This window comes from Botrytis porri, assembly GCF_014898465.1.
Source record: "Botrytis porri strain MUCL 3234 chromosome Unknown BPOR_011, whole genome shotgun sequence".
In the NCBI taxonomy this organism is placed as follows: Eukaryota; Fungi; Ascomycota; class Leotiomycetes; order Helotiales; family Sclerotiniaceae; genus Botrytis; species Botrytis porri.
This window is the reverse complement of record NW_024066085.1, coordinates 1,315,502-1,338,076: the sequence shown is the minus strand read 5'-3', so window position 1 is coordinate 1,338,076 and position 22,575 is coordinate 1,315,502. Positions and strand designations below refer to the sequence as shown.

General features: G+C 44.7%; 6 protein-coding genes across 6 annotated transcripts; 4 read left to right on the top strand and 2 right to left on the bottom strand.

Moving 5' to 3' along the window:
• Nucleotides 1-1,037: 1,037 nt before the first annotated feature.
• EAF01_008438 (uncharacterized protein) lies at nt 1,038-2,796 on the top strand (the record flags this gene model as incomplete). Its single annotated transcript, XM_038916694.1, has 2 exons — nt 1,038-1,346; nt 1,396-2,796. The coding sequence occupies 2 exons, from the start codon at nt 1,038-1,040 to the stop codon at nt 2,794-2,796; spliced, it is 1,710 nt and encodes a 569-aa protein (XP_038768056.1).
• Nucleotides 2,797-3,764: 968 nt separating this feature from the next.
• Nucleotides 3,765-6,949, bottom strand: EAF01_008437 (uncharacterized protein; the record flags this gene model as incomplete). Its single annotated transcript, XM_038916693.1, has 3 exons — nt 3,765-5,562; nt 5,614-6,194; nt 6,251-6,949. The coding sequence occupies 3 exons, from the start codon at nt 6,947-6,949 to the stop codon at nt 3,765-3,767; spliced, it is 3,078 nt and encodes a 1,025-aa protein (XP_038768055.1).
• A 3,134-nt stretch (nt 6,950-10,083) lies between these two features.
• EAF01_008436 (uncharacterized protein) lies at nt 10,084-11,495 on the bottom strand (the record flags this gene model as incomplete). Its single annotated transcript, XM_038916692.1, has 3 exons — nt 10,084-10,822; nt 10,877-11,322; nt 11,424-11,495. 3 exons carry the CDS (start codon nt 11,493-11,495, stop codon nt 10,084-10,086), a joined length of 1,257 nt encoding a protein of 418 aa, XP_038768054.1.
• Nucleotides 11,496-11,893: 398 nt separating this feature from the next.
• Nucleotides 11,894-12,624, top strand: EAF01_008435 (uncharacterized protein; the record flags this gene model as incomplete). Its single annotated transcript, XM_038916691.1, has 3 exons — nt 11,894-12,169; nt 12,301-12,379; nt 12,440-12,624. 3 exons carry the CDS (start codon nt 11,894-11,896, stop codon nt 12,622-12,624), a joined length of 540 nt encoding a protein of 179 aa, XP_038768053.1.
• A 340-nt stretch (nt 12,625-12,964) lies between these two features.
• On the top strand, nt 12,965-14,534 carry EAF01_008434 (uncharacterized protein; the record flags this gene model as incomplete). Its single annotated transcript, XM_038916690.1, has 3 exons — nt 12,965-13,048; nt 13,108-13,902; nt 13,995-14,534. The coding sequence occupies 3 exons, from the start codon at nt 12,965-12,967 to the stop codon at nt 14,532-14,534; spliced, it is 1,419 nt and encodes a 472-aa protein (XP_038768052.1).
• Nucleotides 14,535-20,319: 5,785 nt separating this feature from the next.
• Nucleotides 20,320-22,081, top strand: EAF01_008433 (uncharacterized protein; the record flags this gene model as incomplete). The annotated part of the gene is made up of 4 exons (XM_038916689.1): nt 20,320-20,499; nt 20,577-20,681; nt 20,891-21,279; nt 21,373-22,081. 4 exons carry the CDS (start codon nt 20,320-20,322, stop codon nt 22,079-22,081), a joined length of 1,383 nt encoding a protein of 460 aa, XP_038768051.1.
• Nucleotides 22,082-22,575: the final 494 nt, after the last annotated feature.

Genomic DNA, 22,575 nt, shown 5'->3' with positions numbered 1-22,575 from the left:
ATAATTCCTTTTGTCCACTTACTTGGAGAGTTAGACACTAGCTTATAATACAGATTCTTCGACTCTCATGCTGATTTTACCTGATGGTGAAGTCAGAGTTGATCAGGAATATAATGCTGTAACAAATGATCATGAGCTTGCCTCCCCATCGTGTAGCTAGGGCTGAAACCGAACCTATCATGATGAGAACGATAACAGTCACCCGAGCTGAGTTGACAGATGGATATTAATTCATGTAATTCTCTCATATAGTAACAACGAGTATATTGCGTATTCTAAGGTTACTCATGTAACTTAAGAAAATACTGTTTACTGCAATCCTATACCTATAGGAGAGGTTGCCGTTCAAAAGTCCTCAAACTACTAGATTGTTCAGAGTCTTTCTATATACTCCGTTCCGTACACGATTGTCATAATTTCATCACAGCATATATCCTTTTGGCTTCCCTGGTAGATTTGACGTGCAGTAGTACCGTTGCTAAGGCAGTGAAGCGTGAAAGATTAAATTTAATTGGCCACAGATTAATATAAACAAACAATCCTGATTAATCAAACGTTCCCCTCACAGCCTTGTTAAGATCCCCTGAATCTTCAAGACCCTTACCTACCCACCTATGTATGGATATCTTGTACTTACGAGTACGGAGTAGAACACATATGATTGAATGATTGATAAAAAGTAATAACTACACACATCGAATATAGATGTTTGTATAAAAATCTTGTTATTGTTAGGCGAAATCGTATTCACCAAACTAATAAAGTGACGCGGCAACGATAATTATGATAGAAGTCGCGAACCTGTAAATATACAATTATCCATCCATCCATCCATCTTCCTTCCTCTTCCTCCTCTCCTCTTCCATCACAAAATCCTCTCCTCATATCCATAATTTATCAACAACAATACGGTACCGAATTTCATTGAAGTTCACGTAATCTGAGACATCTCCGTCTCCCATAGTCGACCAGGACTCTCTTCTTCACATCAACCTGCATCTGTTGTGTATCTCATAGAAACCATCGCAATTTCAAAAATGTCACTACAGTCTGCCTATAAGCAGTTTCTAGCTTCCCCAAACCCCTCCTTACTCGCAGCTGATGCTTCCCTTCATTTCATTACAACTCTGGTCACTGTTCATGGAGCTTCTAATGTTGTCAAGCATTTAAATGGACAGAACCATCAACTCGAGAAGAAAGAGGAAACCTTCCTAAATACTGTAGAAGGACCCTCTTCCATCGCCGCAGAAATCCACACAACCATTGAGTTCAAAACATCCGGAGGATCCTATTTACCTGGACTGGATGATAACTTTCTCGCTGATCGCACAGTCACCTTTCCTATCGTAAGTTTGTACTGTATCTTTTCTATATCCCGCATACTAATCATGGCAGATCCATATCGTAAGTTTCGATGCCAACGGAAAGATCCAACAAATTCGACAAAACTGGGACCAGGGATCACTTCTGAAGTTGATTGATGTTATCGGAAAGACTGGACGAAATTGGCCAATCCGGGATGGAAAGGATCAGATAAAACTCATCGCATCAAGCGTCAAAAATACTGGTACGTTAGATGCTTCTTCGAACGTGGATCCGCTCGCTCGTGCCAGAGGTAACTCCAACAATGTATTGCGCGACCCGCACGCAAGTCTTTCCTTGTTTGCTCCCCGTGAAGATACCGGATCACATTCCCGGCCGGCCGAAGTCCCAGCCAGTGTATCCGCAAAGCCAAAACCCCGGGACTATGATGATCTTTTTGTTAACAAGAATTCCTCGACTATAGACGATGGCCCTTCTCCTTCCAAAGCCGGCGCTTACAAGAAATTTGCACCATCTCGACTATTCGATGCCAATGAGAATGAAAACACACCAGGTAGCCCTATCCGTGAGAAGTCCAAGGACCCCATGTATCGCCCGAATCCAGCTAGGTATGAACACTTCGATATCGCTGATGCCACCGATGAAGAGGAAACCAGTCGACCGCCAACTGGCAAGGGTAGCAAGGGTCAACATCAAAGTCAATGGGGCTTTGATGATTTCCAAACACCACAAAAGGTTGTTCCTACTAAAGTTCCTCGCGCAGCTGAAGTTCGTCATTGGGGTAACAGTGATGATGAAGTCTTAGATAGTCCCGTCAGATTCAAGAAAACCGAAAAGCCTCGCAAAGATGCCCAGCCTCATTTTGAGTTTCAAGACGATGCCACCCCTCAAAAGGATCGCCGTATCGTAGGAAACCCTCGCGGACAAGGACACAACAATGGACTTGGACTCTACAAAGACATTCTATTTGGTGAGAATGGAGGTGATACACCAGTCTCAAAGAAACAAACTACAGGTCTTGCAAATGCCAAGGACAGAACCAAGGACTTTGATCATTTCAGCATGGCTGATGAATCGCCAGTAACTGGACAGGCTCCTGCTCACATGGCAGGAGATAGGGCCAAGGCTGTGAAGATGATGGATGCTAACTGGGATACATACGATGAATCACCTATTGAGAAGAATGCCAGAAAGGAGAATGATCCTTCTTCCCCAAGTCGCTCCAATTCTACCAAGGAACCACTGTCTGAAATCAACACGGCTTCTAAGCGCAACCAGCAAAATACTGGTATTAAGACAATGGGTGATGGAATGGGCGGTAGCAAAGGTGCAGGCAGAAGATGGGGTTTCGGAGATGATTCTGATGGAGAGGAAGCAGGTGGTCTCAATGGTGTAGGAAGCAAATTCCGCAACGGTCGCCCCGGCAAAGCCCAAAATCAAAAGGCTACTGGTGGTGATTTCTGGGACTTTTAGGCCATAGACATCGAGACAGGATTGGGTTGTTGGCTGGCTGGTTGGTTGAGCACGTATTATGAGAGACGAGAATCATGATCAGACAAAATTGGCTTTGATTTTATTTCCGCTTGTTTTTTTCGATGCGGTAAAATTAGGTGTTGACAGGGTGTTTTCGATGGATGTTAAGTCACTATGCGATTGAGATGATTTGTCTGTCTGTCTGGTTTCGGGTTTTACATTTTCTTGAGTGTGTTATCTTCTACTTTGAGAGAATGGGGATTGGTTTATTCGTGTTTCTTTGCGAATGCGCATGGTGTGGTGGGTTAGTGTAGTTGAGGAGTAGAGGGGAGGCGAGAGCATATCGGCTGGGAATGGAATTCGTTGAGTGTATTTGTTAGGATTGTGTATATTCTAGTAGTTGGGTTTATTACGAAGATTTCAAAGATGCAAAGGGTTTTTCTATTGATTTTACTGTGGCATTTTGATCTTGATTTGTTTGCATTATCCGGATGCTTTGAGAAGTGAAATTGTATTCGTTCATCGGGTGTCATGCCATATGAGTGAAGTGAAGATATGATACTGGTGAAAATTAAGCTAATTCATTACTTTTAAGTTCTGTAGGTATGAGGTAACTGTTTACCTGTTCCTGAACTAAGTGTCCTCTTTATCGTCTATCATGCCGTGCAAATACCAACACAAATGGCAATGCTAATTCTAAAATCATCTAATACATCCATCCATCCGTCATAATAGAGTTCACTCGTTTGTGGAATTTCTTCCTTCTATACCCCTCTAATCGTTCCTCGCTATCTATGCTCGAGGTTCGCTTGCTCGTAATCCAGTACCACCTTTCTTCTATATGCTATGCTATGCTATGCACGCACCCGCTAAATGTCATGAATTCCACTTTTCTCCGTTCTCTTCGCTTCGCTATATCTATACACAATCCTCCTCTTCTCCCTTCCCTTTCTCCTATCTCATCTCATCTAAATCCCCGTAAAAGCCCTTCGAGGCGGTCCCCCAATCTTCCCTACTGACGGTAACTCCCCCCTCTCTCTTCCCCCATCACTCTGCACCGCCTGCGAACTCACCACGCCCGAGCGCGGATCAATCCTTCCCCCCGGACTCGGGTTCGCAGTCGAGTATCCCGACGTTTCGGGTATATCTCTCAATTCACTACTATGTATATCTCTCCCCTGCGAATGCAACCCGGCTTCCAACTCATCCAAACTCGTCCCATCTTCATCTACTGGGCCGCCACCACCCGAAAACTTCCCTCTACCGCGCGAGAAAAATCGATTACGATGGGTACGCGTGCTATTCGCCGATGTCACTTTAGCGAGTTGAGAGTCCCGGGATTCCCGCGTCGATTGGCGGGCGAGACTCTCTTCGCGGTCCCGCGAGTGGCCTTCGCGGGATGGGTTTTCGCGACTGGGTCGGGAGTGTGGGCCGGGAGAGGGAGAGGTGAATGTTACGTCGGGGATGCGCACGCGTGGTTTTTCGTCGAAGACATCGCCGAGGTCCATGCCGGAAGACATGCCTTGCATGCCGAGGGAGAAGTCGACGCGTTTGTTCATCGCGGAGAGGGATTCGCCGCGGCGACGGGCGTTGGATTGGGAGCCCGAGGTGCGGCGGCGGAGGATGGAGGGGTGCGGATTCACGCCGGGGGCGTGCTGGGCTCCGGTTTGAGGTTCGTATTCGCCCATGTGTGGGTTATCGCGGGCGAGAGATCCCGAGCGGGGACCGGGTCCGGAGCCTAAGTCTGAGGGGTCGGGGTTGGGGTTGTAGGGAGGTGGATAGGCACCATTGAGGAAAACGGGGTTTTCTTGTGTGAAACCTGCGAGACGTTGGCGTGGACCTTGGATGCCTATATCTTCCATTGCGCAAATCATGGCGATGATAAATTTGTTACGACGTTGGAGACGCAATAATTCATTTTGCCAACTGGATTTGTAGAAAAAGACGACGTTGAAGGTGATGGAGTAGTTTTCGTAGATGGTTGTTACTTCGGTGATGATCTTGCCTTGGTACTCGCGCTTTTCGGAGTTGACGAACTTGACGAGTTCTTCGCGGAGTTGCTCGAGTTGTTCGATGGATGTACCGAATTTGACTGTGATGGGAACAGCTTCGGCGAGACCTCCTGAACGACGCTGATTTAGGATAAAGAGAGTGTTGAGATAACTATTTGGGGCTTGGACAACATGACCTTCCATCTTTTTAAATTCGGTAAAGAGAAGGGAAATTTCTTTCACGAAGTAATCATCTCCTTGTAACTTGGATCCAGTATTTCCGTAGATCGTAACTCGGTCACCAACATCGAAAGGATGCTTGACGAAAACGAAGATGATGGATTGCAGAAACTCTTGAGCAGTTGCGGTGAACAACCAAGAGAGAGCCAAGACAGTCGAACCAGCTGATGTCAAGACACCAGATGCAGAAGTGGAAATCAAAGAGATGAAGACCAAAATGGTAATGACTACAACGATGAACAAAAGAATATCATCGAGTTTACTGACAACCGAGTCCAGATCCTTGAGGGAAGCAGTGATTGCTTTTCGTTCTCGTCCAATTTCAACACAAACAGTTTCGAGTTCCTCCATCGAGATATCACCGTTCAAATCTTTATCGAACATGGTAAATGCTGCCTCGGCTTCTTCTTCGTTATCAAAAGCTAGTGTTAGATCTTCCGCCAAGATAGTTTCCATATCGTCGTGCACAAAGGTTCGGTAAAGTCTTCGAGCAAGTACTTGAGATCCGGTCGTCGTGTTAAGGAGTTGAAGAATTCTAGAATGTACAATTAGCTTCATGAAACTTTATAGCCACGGGGATTCTTACACTTGATGTGGATGAGTACTTGATGTGACAGCTCTTCCCGTAAAGTCTCCAGCTACTTTGCCAGCTACATCTCCAACCTTGGTGAAGACATTCTTTGCATTTTTCTGAGCCTTGTTGACATAAGCCATTGGAGTACGAGCCCCCGATCTAACACCTGCGTTCCCACTACGGTCCTCAAAATCCTCATCCTTTTCAAGAATCTTTTCCTTGGAATATTTGTACAACTTTACCAAACTCTGGATTTGAAATTTGTTGATCTCGATTCTATCGGCGTATGTTCGCAAGTGAAAACTGATGGCAATGAGTTGAATGATGATTTTCTCGACGAAGTTTAAGGTGGCTCCGACAAGCACAGATACAATGATCTTGTTGCAGGTAATTTCCCAACTGCGAGTAGCCTTGTCTCCATTAAGATGGTGGTTCTTCATGGTTGGGAGAAAAGAAATCTCAACAGCCAGCCACCAGAAGAACAAAGTCGCCGGTACCTCTAGTGACTTGCCTAGATCCCTCCATTTCTTGTTATTATTTGTAAATAAGCTAGAAACGAGACCCATTGGATAAGGAATGCATTTGGCAATAATCTATTCAGGGGTAATTAGCGAGGTTTTGATTTGCAGAGTATCGTTTGATCACTCACTCTTGCAAGCCATAATGTCAACCAAACAATTTCCAACCAGATACCAAACCAGAAAAGTTTAACACCTCCAACCGTGGCCCTTTTAAAAAGAAAGAGTCCAAACAAAACGGGGATTAAAAGTAGCAACGTCAACGGCGTGATATAGACGAAGTATCGAACCAAGACGCTAGAGCCGTGAACCTTCTTGAAGAATTTCGCAAGTGCTGTAGCCGGATGTGCTGGTGGTCTATATATTTTAGTCTTTTCGTGTATAGGGGTAGTATCAACGTCGAAATCATCAATAGGTTCTCTATTAGGCCCCCTAGATCTTGACCTCATTGATCTCCCCATACTGCTGCCATCACCCTTTTCTTCATTCGATATCACACGTTCCACTCGCAGCATCTCAAGGTCATCGTCAAGTCGCCGTGACTGCTCTCGTTGTGCAGCAGCAGACAAAGGCGATTGATCTCTCTTGCTTAGATATTCCGGGTCATGGGAAAAACTCGTGGCAACTCTCAAATGATTGTTGTCAACATGTTGATCTTGATGGTCATGATGGTCATGATGGTATTCGTATGGATGTTCATCTCCCAAAGTCCCATCTTCATCAGACGAGCGACGTTCCTGGCGAAAAGGTTCCTGATGGTGAGTATGGCGAGGATCGGCTGGAAATGCAGGAAACGAAAACTGTTCCTTTTCTTGAATTGGCGTCGACATGATGTCGGGATTTCTATTTGAAGTGGAACAAACGTTGGACGGATTTCCCAAAAGTTGTATTATGGGGTAGATCTGTTTACAAAACTGGGCCCAAGATCAACCCCACGATCTCATTGAGGATAAGGGTATCTGATCAAGAATAGATCAGTGAGGGATCTTGACGTGATAAGGGTATTTGATCAAGAATAGATCAGTGAGGAGTCTTGACGTGATAAAGGTGACTCTAATCCAGGGATAGCAATCCGCGTTGGTAGATTAACAGGAGTCGAGCAAGTCGAAAGTGATGCGAGACGGTTTGTCCCAAGGCCGATCTGAACAAATTTGGTTGGAGATCGTTACGTTCTCGACGAGGCGATAGGAGGTTGTGAAGAATATGTGGGGATTGGAAAAAGAAATGGGAATGTATGTACGAAGGCGGAAGGGAGAGAAACAAGAAAAGGGACCAAAGCGAGAGTGACGAGATGATGATGACGACGATGGAAGTGAGCGTGAAACTGACATTGATAGTGGAGAGCGATTTGTTGACAGTGGAGAAGAGAGGTGGAGGACGTAAACGAATGGAGGAGGGAAGGGAAGGGAAGGGATTGAATGATTAAGTAATTGAATGTGAAGATGGAGATGAAAATGAAGATGGATAGGTCTGAACGGAGAAAGGAACCGAGATGGAAACAGAACATCGGAAATTTATGATTTACCTTTAAACATACATAGTACATACATAGTACCACATACATACATAGTATCTATCTACCCTCCTTACCTACCCAGGTATCTCTATGGAAATTTGATAGGAAGATCTCATCACAAACCCATATGCCACCATATACTCAATCGGGGCGTTTCCATAAATATCCATTTCTTACTTCTCTTGATTGGTTTAGACTCAGTCCCGATTCCCGAATCCAGTGAAGTTTTTTTTTTTCTTTCTTTTCTTTCGTTTCTTTCGTTTCTTTCGTTTCTTTTCTTTTGCCCGTTCGTCTCCTTCTTGGCGGAGGTCGGGTTCTTGATCACTACGTCATATGGATACTAGGGATGTCCACGGGTACTAGGTATGCGCATACTAAAAGGTCCTCAGAGAGGTCTAGTGGCTAGATGGGTTGTCCCCCATTCTGAGAATAAATGTGTTTGTTTGACACGGGATATTTGTTGAGAGGAGAGAGGAACTGGGTATTGACGAGTAGAGTAGCATTATTGTTGTTGTATCATCATACATCATACATCATACATCAAGATCCAATTCAATCCCATTCTCTCCTCATAACGACGGTATGAACCTCACCTCCCGTCTCGCTCCCGTCTCACTACATAACATACATCAAGTAGGAGAAGATGTCCCATTCCCTAGCTAACCTTATTCAAAGTCAATGGTGTTTTTGACAGAGACCCCTACCCTAATTCCCACACAGGAGTGTATACTTACTTTCCCAACACAATGAATCATGATAGGTCGAGACGCTACAAGACACAGAGTCATTAGAATCCAATCCCCAATCCCTTGAGCCTTGGCATTGAGTGAACGTCCAGTTAAAGTCATCTCTAGATCCAGTCCAGATCCATGAACGTGTCCAGGGGCCGAATCGTAAATAATCAAAATGTTTCACTGAAATTCCCCGTCACCGTGATTCGTTCGTACCCTCCGTCCCCTCCGTACCTTAATCAGCTAAACTGCCTCTCCGGCCCTTGAAACGGGGAAAAGGCAAGCTGGCCCTGCAATTCCTTATCTCTCTCGCACCCCCTGACTCTCCCAGCAGAGGAAAGACATGGGGGGGGGGAAAATAGATAAGCAACGAGATTACTTACAAGTACCTAATGTACCTAACCTTTGCAAAGTAAAATTAACTTTCACATAAAGTCTGATAGATAGATATTTAATAACAATCCAATATATAATATATCAACCATTCGACACTCAATCAATCATTCAATCATTCAATCAACATTCCCTGCACAAACCAAAATCTTGGGCCACTAGATTGAAGATCGCATATCCAACTAAAAGTCCTTCCAGCAAAAGCCATCAATCCATGCCCAGTCATCTACAGTCAGTACTCACTTAATAGTTCCCAGCTACTTATCACTGTATGGCTCAAGCCAAGCGAGCACATGAACGTTTGTTCGACCCCAACCGGTCTAGTACCTGCAATACGAATTGATTATACCATTTCGTTGATCCTCTGTATCTTTTGCTTTCTTCGTCTCGCTTTTTCTTCCCTCTCCCTTCTCTCAAGACAACTAACTGCCTACCTAGTCCTCTCTCTGTACACCGTACCCGTACCCGTACCCGTACCCGTACCCATACCCATACCCATACCTATACCCGTATCATCCAGCCTCCAACCATCCATCAAAACCCTCACCATACACTGCACTCCCCCCACCCCCCTCCCTTTCCCCCCTACACCTCCCAAACTCCCAAACTCCCAAACTCTCAAATTCCAACCTCCCTCCCAAACACATCCCTTCCTCAGTTCTCACCCATCCACCCATCCACCCACCCCCAATGTTGGGGGTTCGATCGAAAGCCCTTCTCTTCTCGGCCCGTATTAATGTGTCGATCAGTGCGTTGGCTTGCAGATGGTGCATTCGGAGAGGGTCTCAATCTCCACTTTTCTCTGTCCTCTCCATTTCTTGAAATTCTTCATCGATTACGAGTTTGACACTGAATCTTGGTTCGGCTTGATTCGATATCGATAACTCCAGAGTCGAGACCAATGTGAAGTGGAGAGATCTACAGGCTATTATTGTTTCATTTGACTTGCTATAGCCGACATCTCAAAAAAATAAAAAATTGCACATGCTAAAATGGCGAAGCGTGCATCTATGCATTCGAGGTAGGTACCACGATGGGCAACTAAGTACAATAATGTCAATTCTGCGGTAGCCGTAGACTCTACTTATGAAACCTCACTCAATATTAATGATATTCACATGGGGAACCTTGAGAACGCTATATCTTTCCGTCTAGCATTGCGGTTTGACGAATCACCTATCTATGCCTAAAAAAAAATGCTATGTGCTCCCGGACTTCCTTAAACGCCTTCTGGCCGTAGCCAGCAAGTAAAAGCTTCATCATAATTGATTCTGCATGTTCGCGAATCTCTAAAACGCTCCTGTCAAATCCATCTACACTCCCACTAAACCCATTTCTGCACGGCTGTACCGCCTCTCTTGAATTCTGGCATTTCACCCAAGACCTGACTCTTTTCGGTATGCTCTTTGTTTGGGAAAGTGGTTGCAAGTACCCAAGCGCGCTCGTTGCTACCGGAATTTGCTCTTGCGATGAAGTCATATACATCGCCTACAGTTTGCGTAGTGTTGAATCGAGCTGGAAGACGAGTTCCGTTTGCCAACTGAAGTCTGAGAGTGAGTGTTGGTTGCGATTCATCAACCTGAACTTCTGGGGTCGCCGTCGAGGTGGCAGTAGGTGCAGGCGCTGGGGTGGATGCCGGCGGAGTGCTGGAGCCGCCAGGTGTAGGGCTACCAAGTCTCTGGCCTGAGCCACCAAATGGCTTGTAGACCTTGGGGGGAGCTTTGTAAGGTCCATCGTGTTTGTGCAACTGAACATCAACGGGTTGGAGATGTCTAACATTCATCAAGTGCAGAGGAGCACGACCACTTTGTATCGCCTGAAGGTCTTGCGCGTTTGCCGGGTCATCGAATCGACGAAGTGGCCCGTCTTCAACACTGAAACCATCCTCCCAAAGGTGTAGAATTCTTGTCACAAGCTCGGAAGAAGCTGCAGCAGGAGGATGAGGATCGGGAATTACTTGAGAAGGAGCATCATCGCCACCGAGGGTTTGACCACTGCCACGGAATCGAGATGGTGTTGCTGCGGCTGGAGTAGAAGGTTCTCCAGTCTCCCTTGAAGAATTTCTGTATATGTTAAGTAAGGATGTAGTCTACAGACTTTTGAAAAGAGGAACCTACGCTTTAGCTTGCTTAAGAATATCACCAACAATCTTTCTCGCATCGGGTTTTCTCGAGGGATCTTGAACAGCTAATCCTGACTTTTCTCCACCAGCGAATAAATCTCTTGGTTGTTCATCTGGCTCATAATCTGGATCACTGTCGTCGGCGTTGTTTATACGATCCCCATGGCTCGATGATCCTTGATTTAGTGACCCAAGAGTTGCGATGCCTCCACGTCCTCCAGCTCTACCGGCTGTGGCAGTTGGTTTTGCAGGTTTCTTGCCATTATCGGGAGCAGGTCTGCCATCGAGTGTTCGGGGTCCCGTATACGGTGTTGGAGTTTCGGTTTGATCGTTGCTATCGATTGGTTCTGAGGCTCCTGCATTTCCTTCTTCTTGAGCAGTGAAGAATTCTGTCATAGCTGATGCATAGTCCCATTGATTTGCGGAGAGAAATTGTTGAGCCTAAAATTTAAGAAACAAAGAGAGTCAGCGACATGAGATCAATCTCGATGGTCATAAAACATGACGATTTTAGAGGGGTTTTCCTGTGTCTATGATCGTACCTCTGATGGGGAAGCATTGGTGATTTCGCAGAATTGAGAGATCAACTCATCATGATTACTGGTGTCTGCCATGATTGTTTTGTAGTATTTGAAGGCGATGATCCTCGAAATAGATAATTGACTAAAATGTAGACTGGTTTTGAAGAAGTTTCAAGTTATCCTGTGAAAGTGTAAAATATTTTGTAGCTTGATGGTGAAATGTTACAGAAAGAAACAAACCAACGAGGCAGCTTGGGATGACGTTCTTTTTTGGCGGGGCTGAATTCTTCCACATTTATAAGAAAAATCGTCAAAGCTTCGGTCGGCATTGGATTATCATGCTCCGTGATACCAAAATTACCGTAGGAAGCGACAACATTGTCAAACACCTAGTTTCTTCAGCACATCAGACATATCGATACCTACAATAAAGAGATCATACGACAGAGAACATCTTGTGCTACCCGGAGTGATACTTGACATTTCGAAAAATGTCTTCAGACGAACAGCTCAACACTCTTGTTGAATCCGGGATAACGATACCCTCCGACTCAGAGCAATATTCTCGCAATGAAGATGAAAATTCTCCTTCACCACCTTCATCAGATTCTCCACAGATGATTCTTTACTCTCCTCCTACAATTTGGGGATTACTTCGAGGTGCTGCGATCAATCTTGTCTTGCCGTTCGTGAATGGACTTATGCTGGGATTTGGAGAGCTATTTGCCCATGAAGCTGCATTCAGGTTGGGATGGAGTAACACAAAGGTAAGTCTGTTTTATTCTTCTTCTTATCCTTGGGTCCAGTACGCAATATACAGTTGTGTTCTTCGCAATTCAAAGATCGTGTATTATCTCATTGTATTCGAAAGTTTTTGCTAATTACTTTATTTACATAGGTTTTCCCTCTCACACGAAGATCTGTAGGCCCAGGGATTGAAGTCATAGATAGTCCAATTGAACGCAAGAGCAGAGAAGGTAGCTTGGACGACTTGACAAGCTTGGAATGAAGGAAAGATCACACAAAACTTATACAAGATACTGGCGTTAGGAGTTATGGCCAACTCTTTTCTGGAAAGAAGAGCAAACAGGGTATAGAGAGCATCTCAAGATCAGGAGATACAGCAAACTCGAGCAAACTTAGCAGAGCTGCTGAGGAGATCGAACAACACATAGATGTGATTGTTGCCGGTTTATGGGAAACAATCAAGAGGACTGGGTGAAAACTGGTCGTACATCAATCTATCCGTAGCCCATATCACAACGTGCCACAAAGTCATAAATTTACCACGCGGATATATCATTTCATGTACAGCAAGCCCATATCTATAATCTTCGAGTGAATTTCTAGACATTAGATTTCTTGGATCATCCCGTACTGTGGTTGTGGTTGTTGTACCTAGGTAGGTATCTAGATTAGTGGTAGACTATCTTGGAATGCACTAAAATGTTATTCATTTTATGCAGAGAGTTATGCGAGTTTTCGCGATCAATAATTTTTGCGATACTGAATCTTCGACTGACGAGGGGAAGAAATAGCCATCACCATCCACATATAATAAAATGATACCCAGCAGAGGGTTAAGGTGTTCGAACCAGGCGGTGGCCCTAGGTAGACGGCGAATCGAATCATATGGAATTAGACAGGTATTTGCTTTTCTCATAGCAGGACTAAGCACAAATGGAACTTCACTGATTTCTATAAGTTCTCTTCAAATGTACATCGACCCATTAGAAATAATACACATCTTTCGAATAAAGGCAACAGCACATTATTTTCGCAGTCAATTACTCGATCGTCCCTCTCAAAATCCAATACCTTGCTTCGAAATGCCACCTCCATACGTTTCGCGTCAACCACACCCTCTGCCATACCTCCTGTGAATTCCCCAATCCCCTCAGTCGAAACCTCCACACCCGAGTTCAGACCTACCCCGCTCGATGTCACCCCGGATATCAATGCTGATATCCTTTCCGCACCCGAACACATTGGATACCTCCACTCTCTTGGTCTCGACTATGGATGGGGTCCCACAGCTGTTATGGAATGGATGTTGGAGCATATCCACGTCCTCGCCGGAACCCCCTGGTGGGTATCTATCGGTCTTGCGGCTGCCGCTTGGAGAATTATCTTGTTGAAGCCGTTCCTTGATGCGGCAGAGAATGCATCTCGAATGGCTACAATCAAAGAGTTTACTGCTCCCGTCCAGGCTCAGATGATGGAGGCGAAAAAGAAGGGCGACACAGCGGAGATGATGTTGCATAGAGCAGAATTGCAGCGCATATATAACCGCGCGGGGATTTCGATGTGGAAAAGTTTTGTGCCGGCAGTACAGATTTTCATTGGATACGGAACTTGGAAATTGTTGAGGCAAATGTCTGATGTACCTGTTCCGGGGCTCTTGGACGGAGGAATTCTGTGGTTCTACAATTTGAGTATCCCGGATCCTTATTTCCTATTACCATTGGCTACAAGTGGAATCTTGCATTACGTTTTGAAGGTTAGTTCACGTTTTTATATTATCTTCTGCTCATTCCCACACCCTCGAACGCTGCCCATGAAGAATTGGCGAGCTAATTGAGGCCATAACAGAAAGGTGGAGAAACCGGTGTCAGTACTCTCACACCCGGAATGGTGACTGCCATGCAATGGGGTATGCCTCTCCTCTCTATGATCTTCACGTCATTCATGCCCGCTGCTGTTCAATTGTCGTTCTTGGTATCCTCCTCGTTCTCCTTCGGCCAGGCCACACTTTTCCGCAACCCTAAGTTCCGATCTTGGGCAAATATGACTCCTATCCCAACCCAGAACCTATCAACACCCCAAAGCACCCTAAGAATGAGGGAGGTTCCAGGAACTGGGGGAGAGACTACTCCCACAAAGAGATTTTCATTGGATGGCAGTTTGGGAAATGTAATGGATGGGTTCCAGAGCGCCAAGAAAGGTGTTGTTGATATGGCAAAAGAAAGAAGAGCAAAGTCAGATGATGCGGCGGCGAAGGCTAGAGCTGCTGCTTATGAGGAAAGAAGAAAGAGAGAGATTGCAGAAGAACAAAATGCGAGAAGGAGAGAAGAAAGAGAACGAAGACAAATGGAGAAATCAGGGGGAAGAAAAAGGGGTAGAAGAGGATAAACGAGCACAGCATACCGGGCCATGTTGATCAACTTTTAGATTGGTGGTGGGTAAACTTCAACAGTGTGATGATGAATGCGTCAATGTAAATTATGTTACAAAATGTTTGCAAATTGATTGGACTGGGGAGTTTCTTTGCTGATGCCACAGCATTTGTATCTATGTATCAAAATGGCAGCTACTGAAGGATAGCAAAGTAGTACGGGCTAGCCTTGATCTTGTATGTACATCAGAAAATACACGCATATCAGCTTTCTAGAACATGGTTTAAGTCTAGTTCGAGTGTGGACTTTGCTGTTGACCAATGATTTTGCGATAGATATTGTGGGTTTATTGTAGTGATAAGACAGGACATCATACATCTCCATGCATGCGTGGAGAAAGTACATGTATGGATCGCAAGCAAGGTATGTATAATTGCATTTTTACTAGAGCCTACGGCATATGCTTCACAATTACATTCACCTTAGATCCGACGATTTGGAGGTTGCTGTATGAGATAGGTGAAACTTGTGACAATGGAGGGAATAGAAATACAAAGGATATATCCTTCTGAAGAATTTAAAAACTCAAAGAGTAAGGTTTGTGCGAGGATTACATGGCTGGATAGTTGGATGAGAAATAGAGGTTGGGGAAATAATGTAGAGTGAATAGAAGATATGACGAAGGGAAGAAGATTACTACATCTCAAGGAGGGACTGTCAGTAGCGTACCACCAGTACCGGCACCATCCTCCCTATATCAGACGATACTCTAAGTTCAAATGTGACTTTTGATACCTACCTACCTATAAGAGCTTCCTATTCTTGCCTGCTACTTGAGCATCTGATGCCCGATTGTGCTTGCTTTGATTTTTCAGATACTTATTCGGATATAGAACGGGTTTCGCGTGGAACATCACACATGCGTGCACTCTGCACCTTCACTGGGAATCTGGTTCTAGGCGTTTTGATAGGCAAAGTACCACATCGGGGGGTTAGTTTTCTGGGGTTCATTTTGGCTCTGTGTGGGTGGTGTTAGATGGGGTCTCTGGTGTGCGGGACTGAGTATGATGGAGCCATGGCTCTTTGAGATAATATTGAGCAATGGAATGGTTGACTTGCGCTTATTTGTGCATATTGGTATTATATGGGTGATATGTGATGTGAATGACGGGCCCCGTTAACCAGTTACATCCATTATATTAAAATTGGTGGAACATCATCACATCATGCGAATTAAGTTGACTGAAGAATATCATTTGTCTTTGGATCAATAAATCAAGGCGAAACCATTCCTAATGTAATCGTCGCTTTTCAGACAGAGCATAAAGAGATGAGGAAACCTCAGAGTGAGGCGAAACTGAGATTGTGTGAACATGAACTTCTAGTCCTGCATTGCCTTGATGGGGGTGCAAAGGTTGATGGGATACTTGCAGTCGAGTGCTTGAGATGTGAGGGGAATGTAAATGAATGGATTTGTGGATGGAATCGAAATGGGGATGGAGGATGTAGAACTATTAACATGCCTAAGGTGATCAATCATCTGGAGTGTGAAGGATATATGACTTGATACTGAGGATATCACGATTCTGGCAGTGAGAATAACTTCATGATTAAGGCAAAGTGTTTGCTTGTAAGCTTGCCATGTTGTGAGTGGCATATACCGCAGGTTGCTGCACACGCATCTTTCGTTTTCGGCAATGTGAATCTCTCATCTCCGTTCACATCCTACTTCACATCCCACTTTTAATGTAATACTCTCCTCCTTTTCAACAGATTTCTATGGTCATTGCACTACGATCTCGATACTCTCCACTTAGGGGAAGATGTAACGAGAATTTCAACCACTGCTGAAATTTCGCGGCAGGGGCGCATGCCGTGTAAGAAACTACATGAAAGTTCCAAGATTTAGCATGCTTCATGTATGCTCTTCAATCCGTGGTCGAACCAAGCTCTTGAAGGAAATATCCTCCAGAGAGCACTTGAACATATCTTTTGCTTCACCTTCCCGTCCATGTCATCTAATAGGCTGCGAAACTTTAAGTTTACATGATTGTATAACGTCTCAGCTTGAAGTAAATCCGGCTAAAGATCAAGGTACTAATGCTGCGGTGACATGCCATAATCTGCACAGCAAATCCAAGAATTCGATAGTATAAAAGCTGGCTTACTAGACGATAGCTTGATATATCAGGGTCCTTGATTTGGATACTGTGAGGGCAGTCTTCCTTCGAATGCTTGTGATCAAAATGTGATATTATTCGAAGCTCTGACATGATGCCCAGAAATAGCACATGTTATGATATGATCTGGAAGTGTACTTCCATTTGAGAGTGGATATTGTTCTTTCCTCTCCAGTCAACTCGAGCCGTCCTGTGTTAGGGAGGACTAGCGCAATGGCAGTATGATTTTTGGTTCCGTCTTTCAGGGACATCAATTGTGTAACCCAGGGCACGAGAGAATAGTGGGGATGATGTGTCGGCGTGTTTCTATTCTTGTTTCAACTAGAATTTGGATTGCAAATACAGACCGGAAACCCTGATGGTCCGCAAGTACATTCTCAAGGAGCAGTCTCTATTATTGACGCAAGAGTATCATGTTGTTGAAAGAGTTAAGAAGCCTGCTAAGAATTGCGCTTCCCGAAAGAATGGTCCCAAGCTACTCGAAGGAATCCACTTGTATCCTAGGTCTGATATTGCGAAGGTACTGGGTCATAACTGAATACTAGATGTTTATGCGTACAATAGTGACTTATACCGCTCACGGATACAGAGCTGAGCCGACCCTTGAATTTTCTACCATTCACAATTTGGAATGAGAGGCTTGAACTTTTCTGCTCTCTCTCTATTAACTTCCGCAACGTCCGGTAGACCAATTTCCTATTCATTCCCTAACGGCAGGTCTGGATTATGCGAATCTAGAAATGGCATAGATCTCCTACGACCTACCCAATGGGTATCAACATACTACGAAGCGTGAGCCTTTGACAACTTGGGAGATGCTAGGCGAACGCCGTCCGCACTTCCGGTTTGGGAAATAGAGAAAGATTGACATTGAAGGGCCGTTACCATGAGGTCGGGAAGTTGATGCTTGCATCTGCAAGGAGAGAAAGCTATATTTTAATTTCCATTTCGGTGGAGTTTCATGTCAGCTTCTCAGTGGGTAGGAATACGTTGGGCTAATTGGGTCTGCTAGTTATCATTCATCAAAAGGGGAGGCGGCCCCAAGCCGTATTAAGACACATCCGGCCTCCGCCAAGTCTCAAGTAGACGTGGGACAGAACAGTACATCGAGATATCTTTCTAGAAGCTCTGCGATTGGAAGTCAGTCGAATTGTCATGGTATATGCTGCCAGAGTTCCGGGACCCAAATGCCCGAGGAGACGCGTATTGAAGCCCCCGCGAGCCGTGTACTCGAGGCTTTCTCTCGGAGCTTTGGCAAAGAGCAAAGATATCCGATTGTAGAGCGTATGGGATGGCAACCAGGGAATATATCTAATGTATCAAACAGTTGGTTAACTTATATACATTCTTCAAGAATGGGTCCTGAAAAGTAAGGTAAGGTGTTAATGCGGACTTCATCCCTCGATTATGACACACAGTTGAAAGAGCTATATTATACCTCCGAGTTTCCTCATTGAAGTTATTCCCGAAGCGTGACAGCAATGGCTCGAGAATGGGTGAAACATAATACGATGTAAGATATGTATGAAGAACTCTGATTGGGAGATATGAATGAGTTACCTCGGCTGCTCGGCCTACAGCAGACGAATTACAAACAGACGATCATGTAGGGAGCGGGAAAAAAAGACGAACAATTGCCCGTTTCTGCTTCCCCTCTACTTTGCACATAAGATCTGTTGGTGGTTCTATCAGCCCCTGTTTTCACTGCAACAGAGAAGCGAAATCTCTGTCTCCAGATTTTCTCTCACTAGCTGAACTAATCTTACAAGGTTGGCATTTGAGACTAAGCTAGGCATTTTGAGACTGCAACTGGATTCGGAAAGTTTTCGCATCAGTTCTCATAACTCAAGAGATGATATCAAAGCAATACCTAGGATTTGAAAGTTCTACTGCTCAAGCAACTGAGACTCATTCAGCCCAAAAGAAGGGATGGTTTCGTTGTCATCAGCCTCAAGAATCGTCAAGTCTGTGTGTAAAATCTTCAGATGGCAAAGATAGCTAGAAACGAAACAAACCAAATCTCGTAATTACCCATGTCCACTCACAAAGGCGGATTAGATCGGAAATAGGACCCGGACAGCGGATAATACCCCGATCCGCAAGGGGCAAAATTGAAATGTAATTAAGACTTACTCGTAGGGGTCGACGCAAATTTTCATTCCATCTTATGCTCCAAATTTCCAGTCGATATGACTCAACATTACAAAGATCAGCTCATCGACGATGCATTGTGGCGGCATGGCAGCTGTCACCCAGTAGGTCTCCCGTCTCCCGTCTGGTAACAACCGTGCGATACCCAAACAATGGCCAAGAGCCTATGGAGTCGATAGAATACTCCAGACAAGAGCATCAGATGTTCGATTGGTTCACCGCAACAAACTGCACATCACATCGCCTATAGAGAATCCCGAATCTTATTCGACACTGTGAGTCACTGGCAGACTAATGAGGTCCTTGGGCGACGGAATAATTTATCATCTGTGTTATAGGATATTGGTAATCACTTCCGGCACTTTCGCAAGGCTAATCCCAGAAATCGATCAACCAAGCAGAAAGTAATTGCCGCGCACAGTAGCTAAGCTGATCTCTTGCCTAGTTGCGTTCTATCAGAAAGCCTGAGGGCTTGCCAGTCGCATCAAAACAGTAATTCTGTGGCTTGATAAGTAAGCATCTCTATCGGTACTCGTGTTACATCAAAGATTATGAAAAACGACTGATATGATCCAGCAAGCACGCCAGCCAGCTTTTGATTTTGACGGGCAAAGCTTGGTATGATCATTACTCCGTTCACAAATTTGTGATAGTTCAAGTTAAAACTTATTATATCTGGGTCCCGGTTCAGTCAGTCTTGTACCTTAAGCCTGGTAAGCTACCTTGATCCCTACATTTGGATACAATTACAATTGGAAGTCACGCATATGAGCTTCCGAAAGCGTCACTAAATGGTGGCTGATGATTTCAGCATCTAGTCAAGTAGCTTATTGACAGGTGGAACAACCTTGACTAGCCTTGACAAGCACGTTGGCAGCACACTATATATTTGCATAGGACTTGGGATCAGCGTATCAGATTGTCAATTCCATATCCAGTGCTGATACCTAGTAAGTATTACCAATGTTACTATACAGTGATGCCAACAGAATCTAAGAACGGTATTGCCTTCCTGTTTGGGACGTCTCCGATGATTAAATGGTAGACTTCTCAACGCTTTGATCACGCCTTGCTCTCCCGTCTTTCCATGTACAATAGCAGATCTACTTTCCCAAATCCACTCTGGGGCAAAGTGACCGAGAATCTAGAAGTATACCTGAACTTCATTTACATACCTGGTTCCTTGTGTTGAAAGGATCATGAATGCTTCAAATGTGGTCGTGGGTCCCCCAATCGAAGGGTTGCACAAATAAAATTCGTTCTCTGGGTCCTGTGCTATCGAGGGGTTCGTTTAGATTTGCCAGACGCACATTATCTACTAGCCTTTTGCCCACATTCATTAAGGTTCGAGTTTTGACGTCCAGTCCGTCCTTGTGTTCGTGGAGAAATTGGGGAAATATTTGGAGGTCATACCAGCAGCTACCAGTGCCAATTTCAACACGACTGGTTATTGCTTCTGTCAACTGAAAAATGGAGTCTTTGGTGTTATCGGTACGCGCGGGGTCACATGAGAATAGAGGGCCACAAATTCAAGGAGTCGTGATACTGTTTATTGTGTTAACTACACTGTCCGTTTGGATGCGAACATATTGCCGAGCTGTTGTTATCAAAAGTTTTGGTTGGGATGATACGCTTGCTGTTGTTGCTTGGGTTAGTTCTCTCTTTCATTCTTATACACGCTTAAATTGGCTACGAGGTGTCTTGCTTGCTGACTGATTTTTCAACAGGCATTTTTTATGGTATATTCTACATTCGCCCTGTCTGCTGTAACTTATGGAAGTGGAAAACATATTTGGGACATTCCAACAGAACATGTCCCAATCGGTCTCAAGGTAATCCAATCTCTTAGTCCTTGCTTTATTATAATATGGCCGATCTTTCCCTTACCAATAGATCAAGCCTTCGGCATCAAACACGAAGAGGACCATGAGACCTCTTCGTTTTGAGAATAGTCACATAACAAAGACTCCTACGCTCACTTGGTCGGGCCTCTTTTGAAATGGCACTGTTCTCTCTTTCAGCTTTTCTAACATCTCATCAGTATTGGTGGTTATGCGAACCCGTATACGTCGTCTCCAACATGGCTCTTAAGCTTTCTATTGCAGTTTTCCTCCTCCGCCTTTCGAACGTACCACTGCATCGCTACATCATTCTTGGTACTCTTGTGTTGTGTGAAATAGGTGGCATCTTCTACTTTCTTGTCTTTATTTTTCAATGTCAACCCTCGAACTATTTCTGGACGAAGTATACGAACGGAACGGGAAAGTGTATAGATGCCAATGTTCCAGTCGATGCCGGATATGCATATAGCGCTATAACCTGCGCCACGGACTGGATTTTGAGTTTGATCCCGATATGGGTGGTGTGGAACCTCCAGATGACACCTAGAGATAAGATCAGTGTGGCAATTATTCTATCCATGGGTGCTATGTACGTGCTTCTCACTTCATGTTACCATCCTCAGCCTTGCTTTCACTTGGGATCCTGGAGGATCAGCATGAAACTTACATGATTATCATACAGTGCCTCTACCGCAACCATAGTTCGCATTCCATACCTTCACGATCTTTCAAACATGGCCGATTTTCTCTACGCAACCGTCGATGTAGCTATCTGGTCAACTGTCGAGACAGGCATCGGCATTACGGCCTGCTCAGTCGCTACATTACGTCCGCTCTTTCGCAACTTTTTTGCACGCACCAGGCTTTTTGGTAGCTCGACTAAAGGTCTTAGTAACCCAAGTAAAGCTTGGGGTGGCTATGGAGATGCTAAAAGCGGTGGATACATTAAGCAAAAAAGCCAGAACGCAAATTTGGGGGGTTCGAGAACGGCCAGCTTGGGGAAGGATGCCGACGATTGTAAACTTAGAGATGATATTCCCTTAAATGCGGGTGTCACAACAACGATTGCGACGGGGAAGCAGAAGGTGACTAGCGATGTTTACGATTTTTCTTCGGATGAACAATCACAGCATCAAGATCATATGAAACCGCAGGAGATCGATTTAGAACTTGGAAAACCGCGGGGCAAGCCACATAGCAAGCGGATATCCAAGCATGTAGGTAAATTCAGTGGAGGGAGAGGGACAAATAGAGATACGAGTGATTCGACGAGTCTCAGTAGCGAAGAGGACTCTATTTGGGGCATGGGCATCACGAAGACGACCAACACCAAAATCAGTAGTGTTCGTATGAGTAGAATAAATGGGGGCAAAGGATCGTCAGAGTTGTAGCGCTTTTTGATATGGGTTGGCGATGTAAGATTATAATATAACGATGATGAGCAGATACCTCGGCGGGATCGAATCGAACTTAGCTTCACGAATTTGGGTGCAATAATACAGGAACATTAGACCAATTGCGAAGCGATTGCCCGTGAAGCTTGTGTGTCTTATAGTTTCAAGCCCCGGTCGGTAGTCTCTGAGAAGTAGTCACATTGTAACTCAAGTGGTGCTACATTGAAAGGCTTCAATTGTACCACAGACGGGCGATTTGAGATAAATCTCGTCTAGTGGCAGTCTTCCGCGTATAAGCGGTTCTCAGATTTATGACCTTTTAGTACTGTTGTATTCATTGTGGGTAACTTGACCCGAGTACACATATGTGCGGGGAATGCCAGAGGCCAATTACAACCTTGCTCTGTCTCACCGCCAAATGCCACAAGGAATGTTCAGCTGTGAAATAGCTGATAAGGAATTTTTGGTGATGCATGAAAGCGGACTCAAAT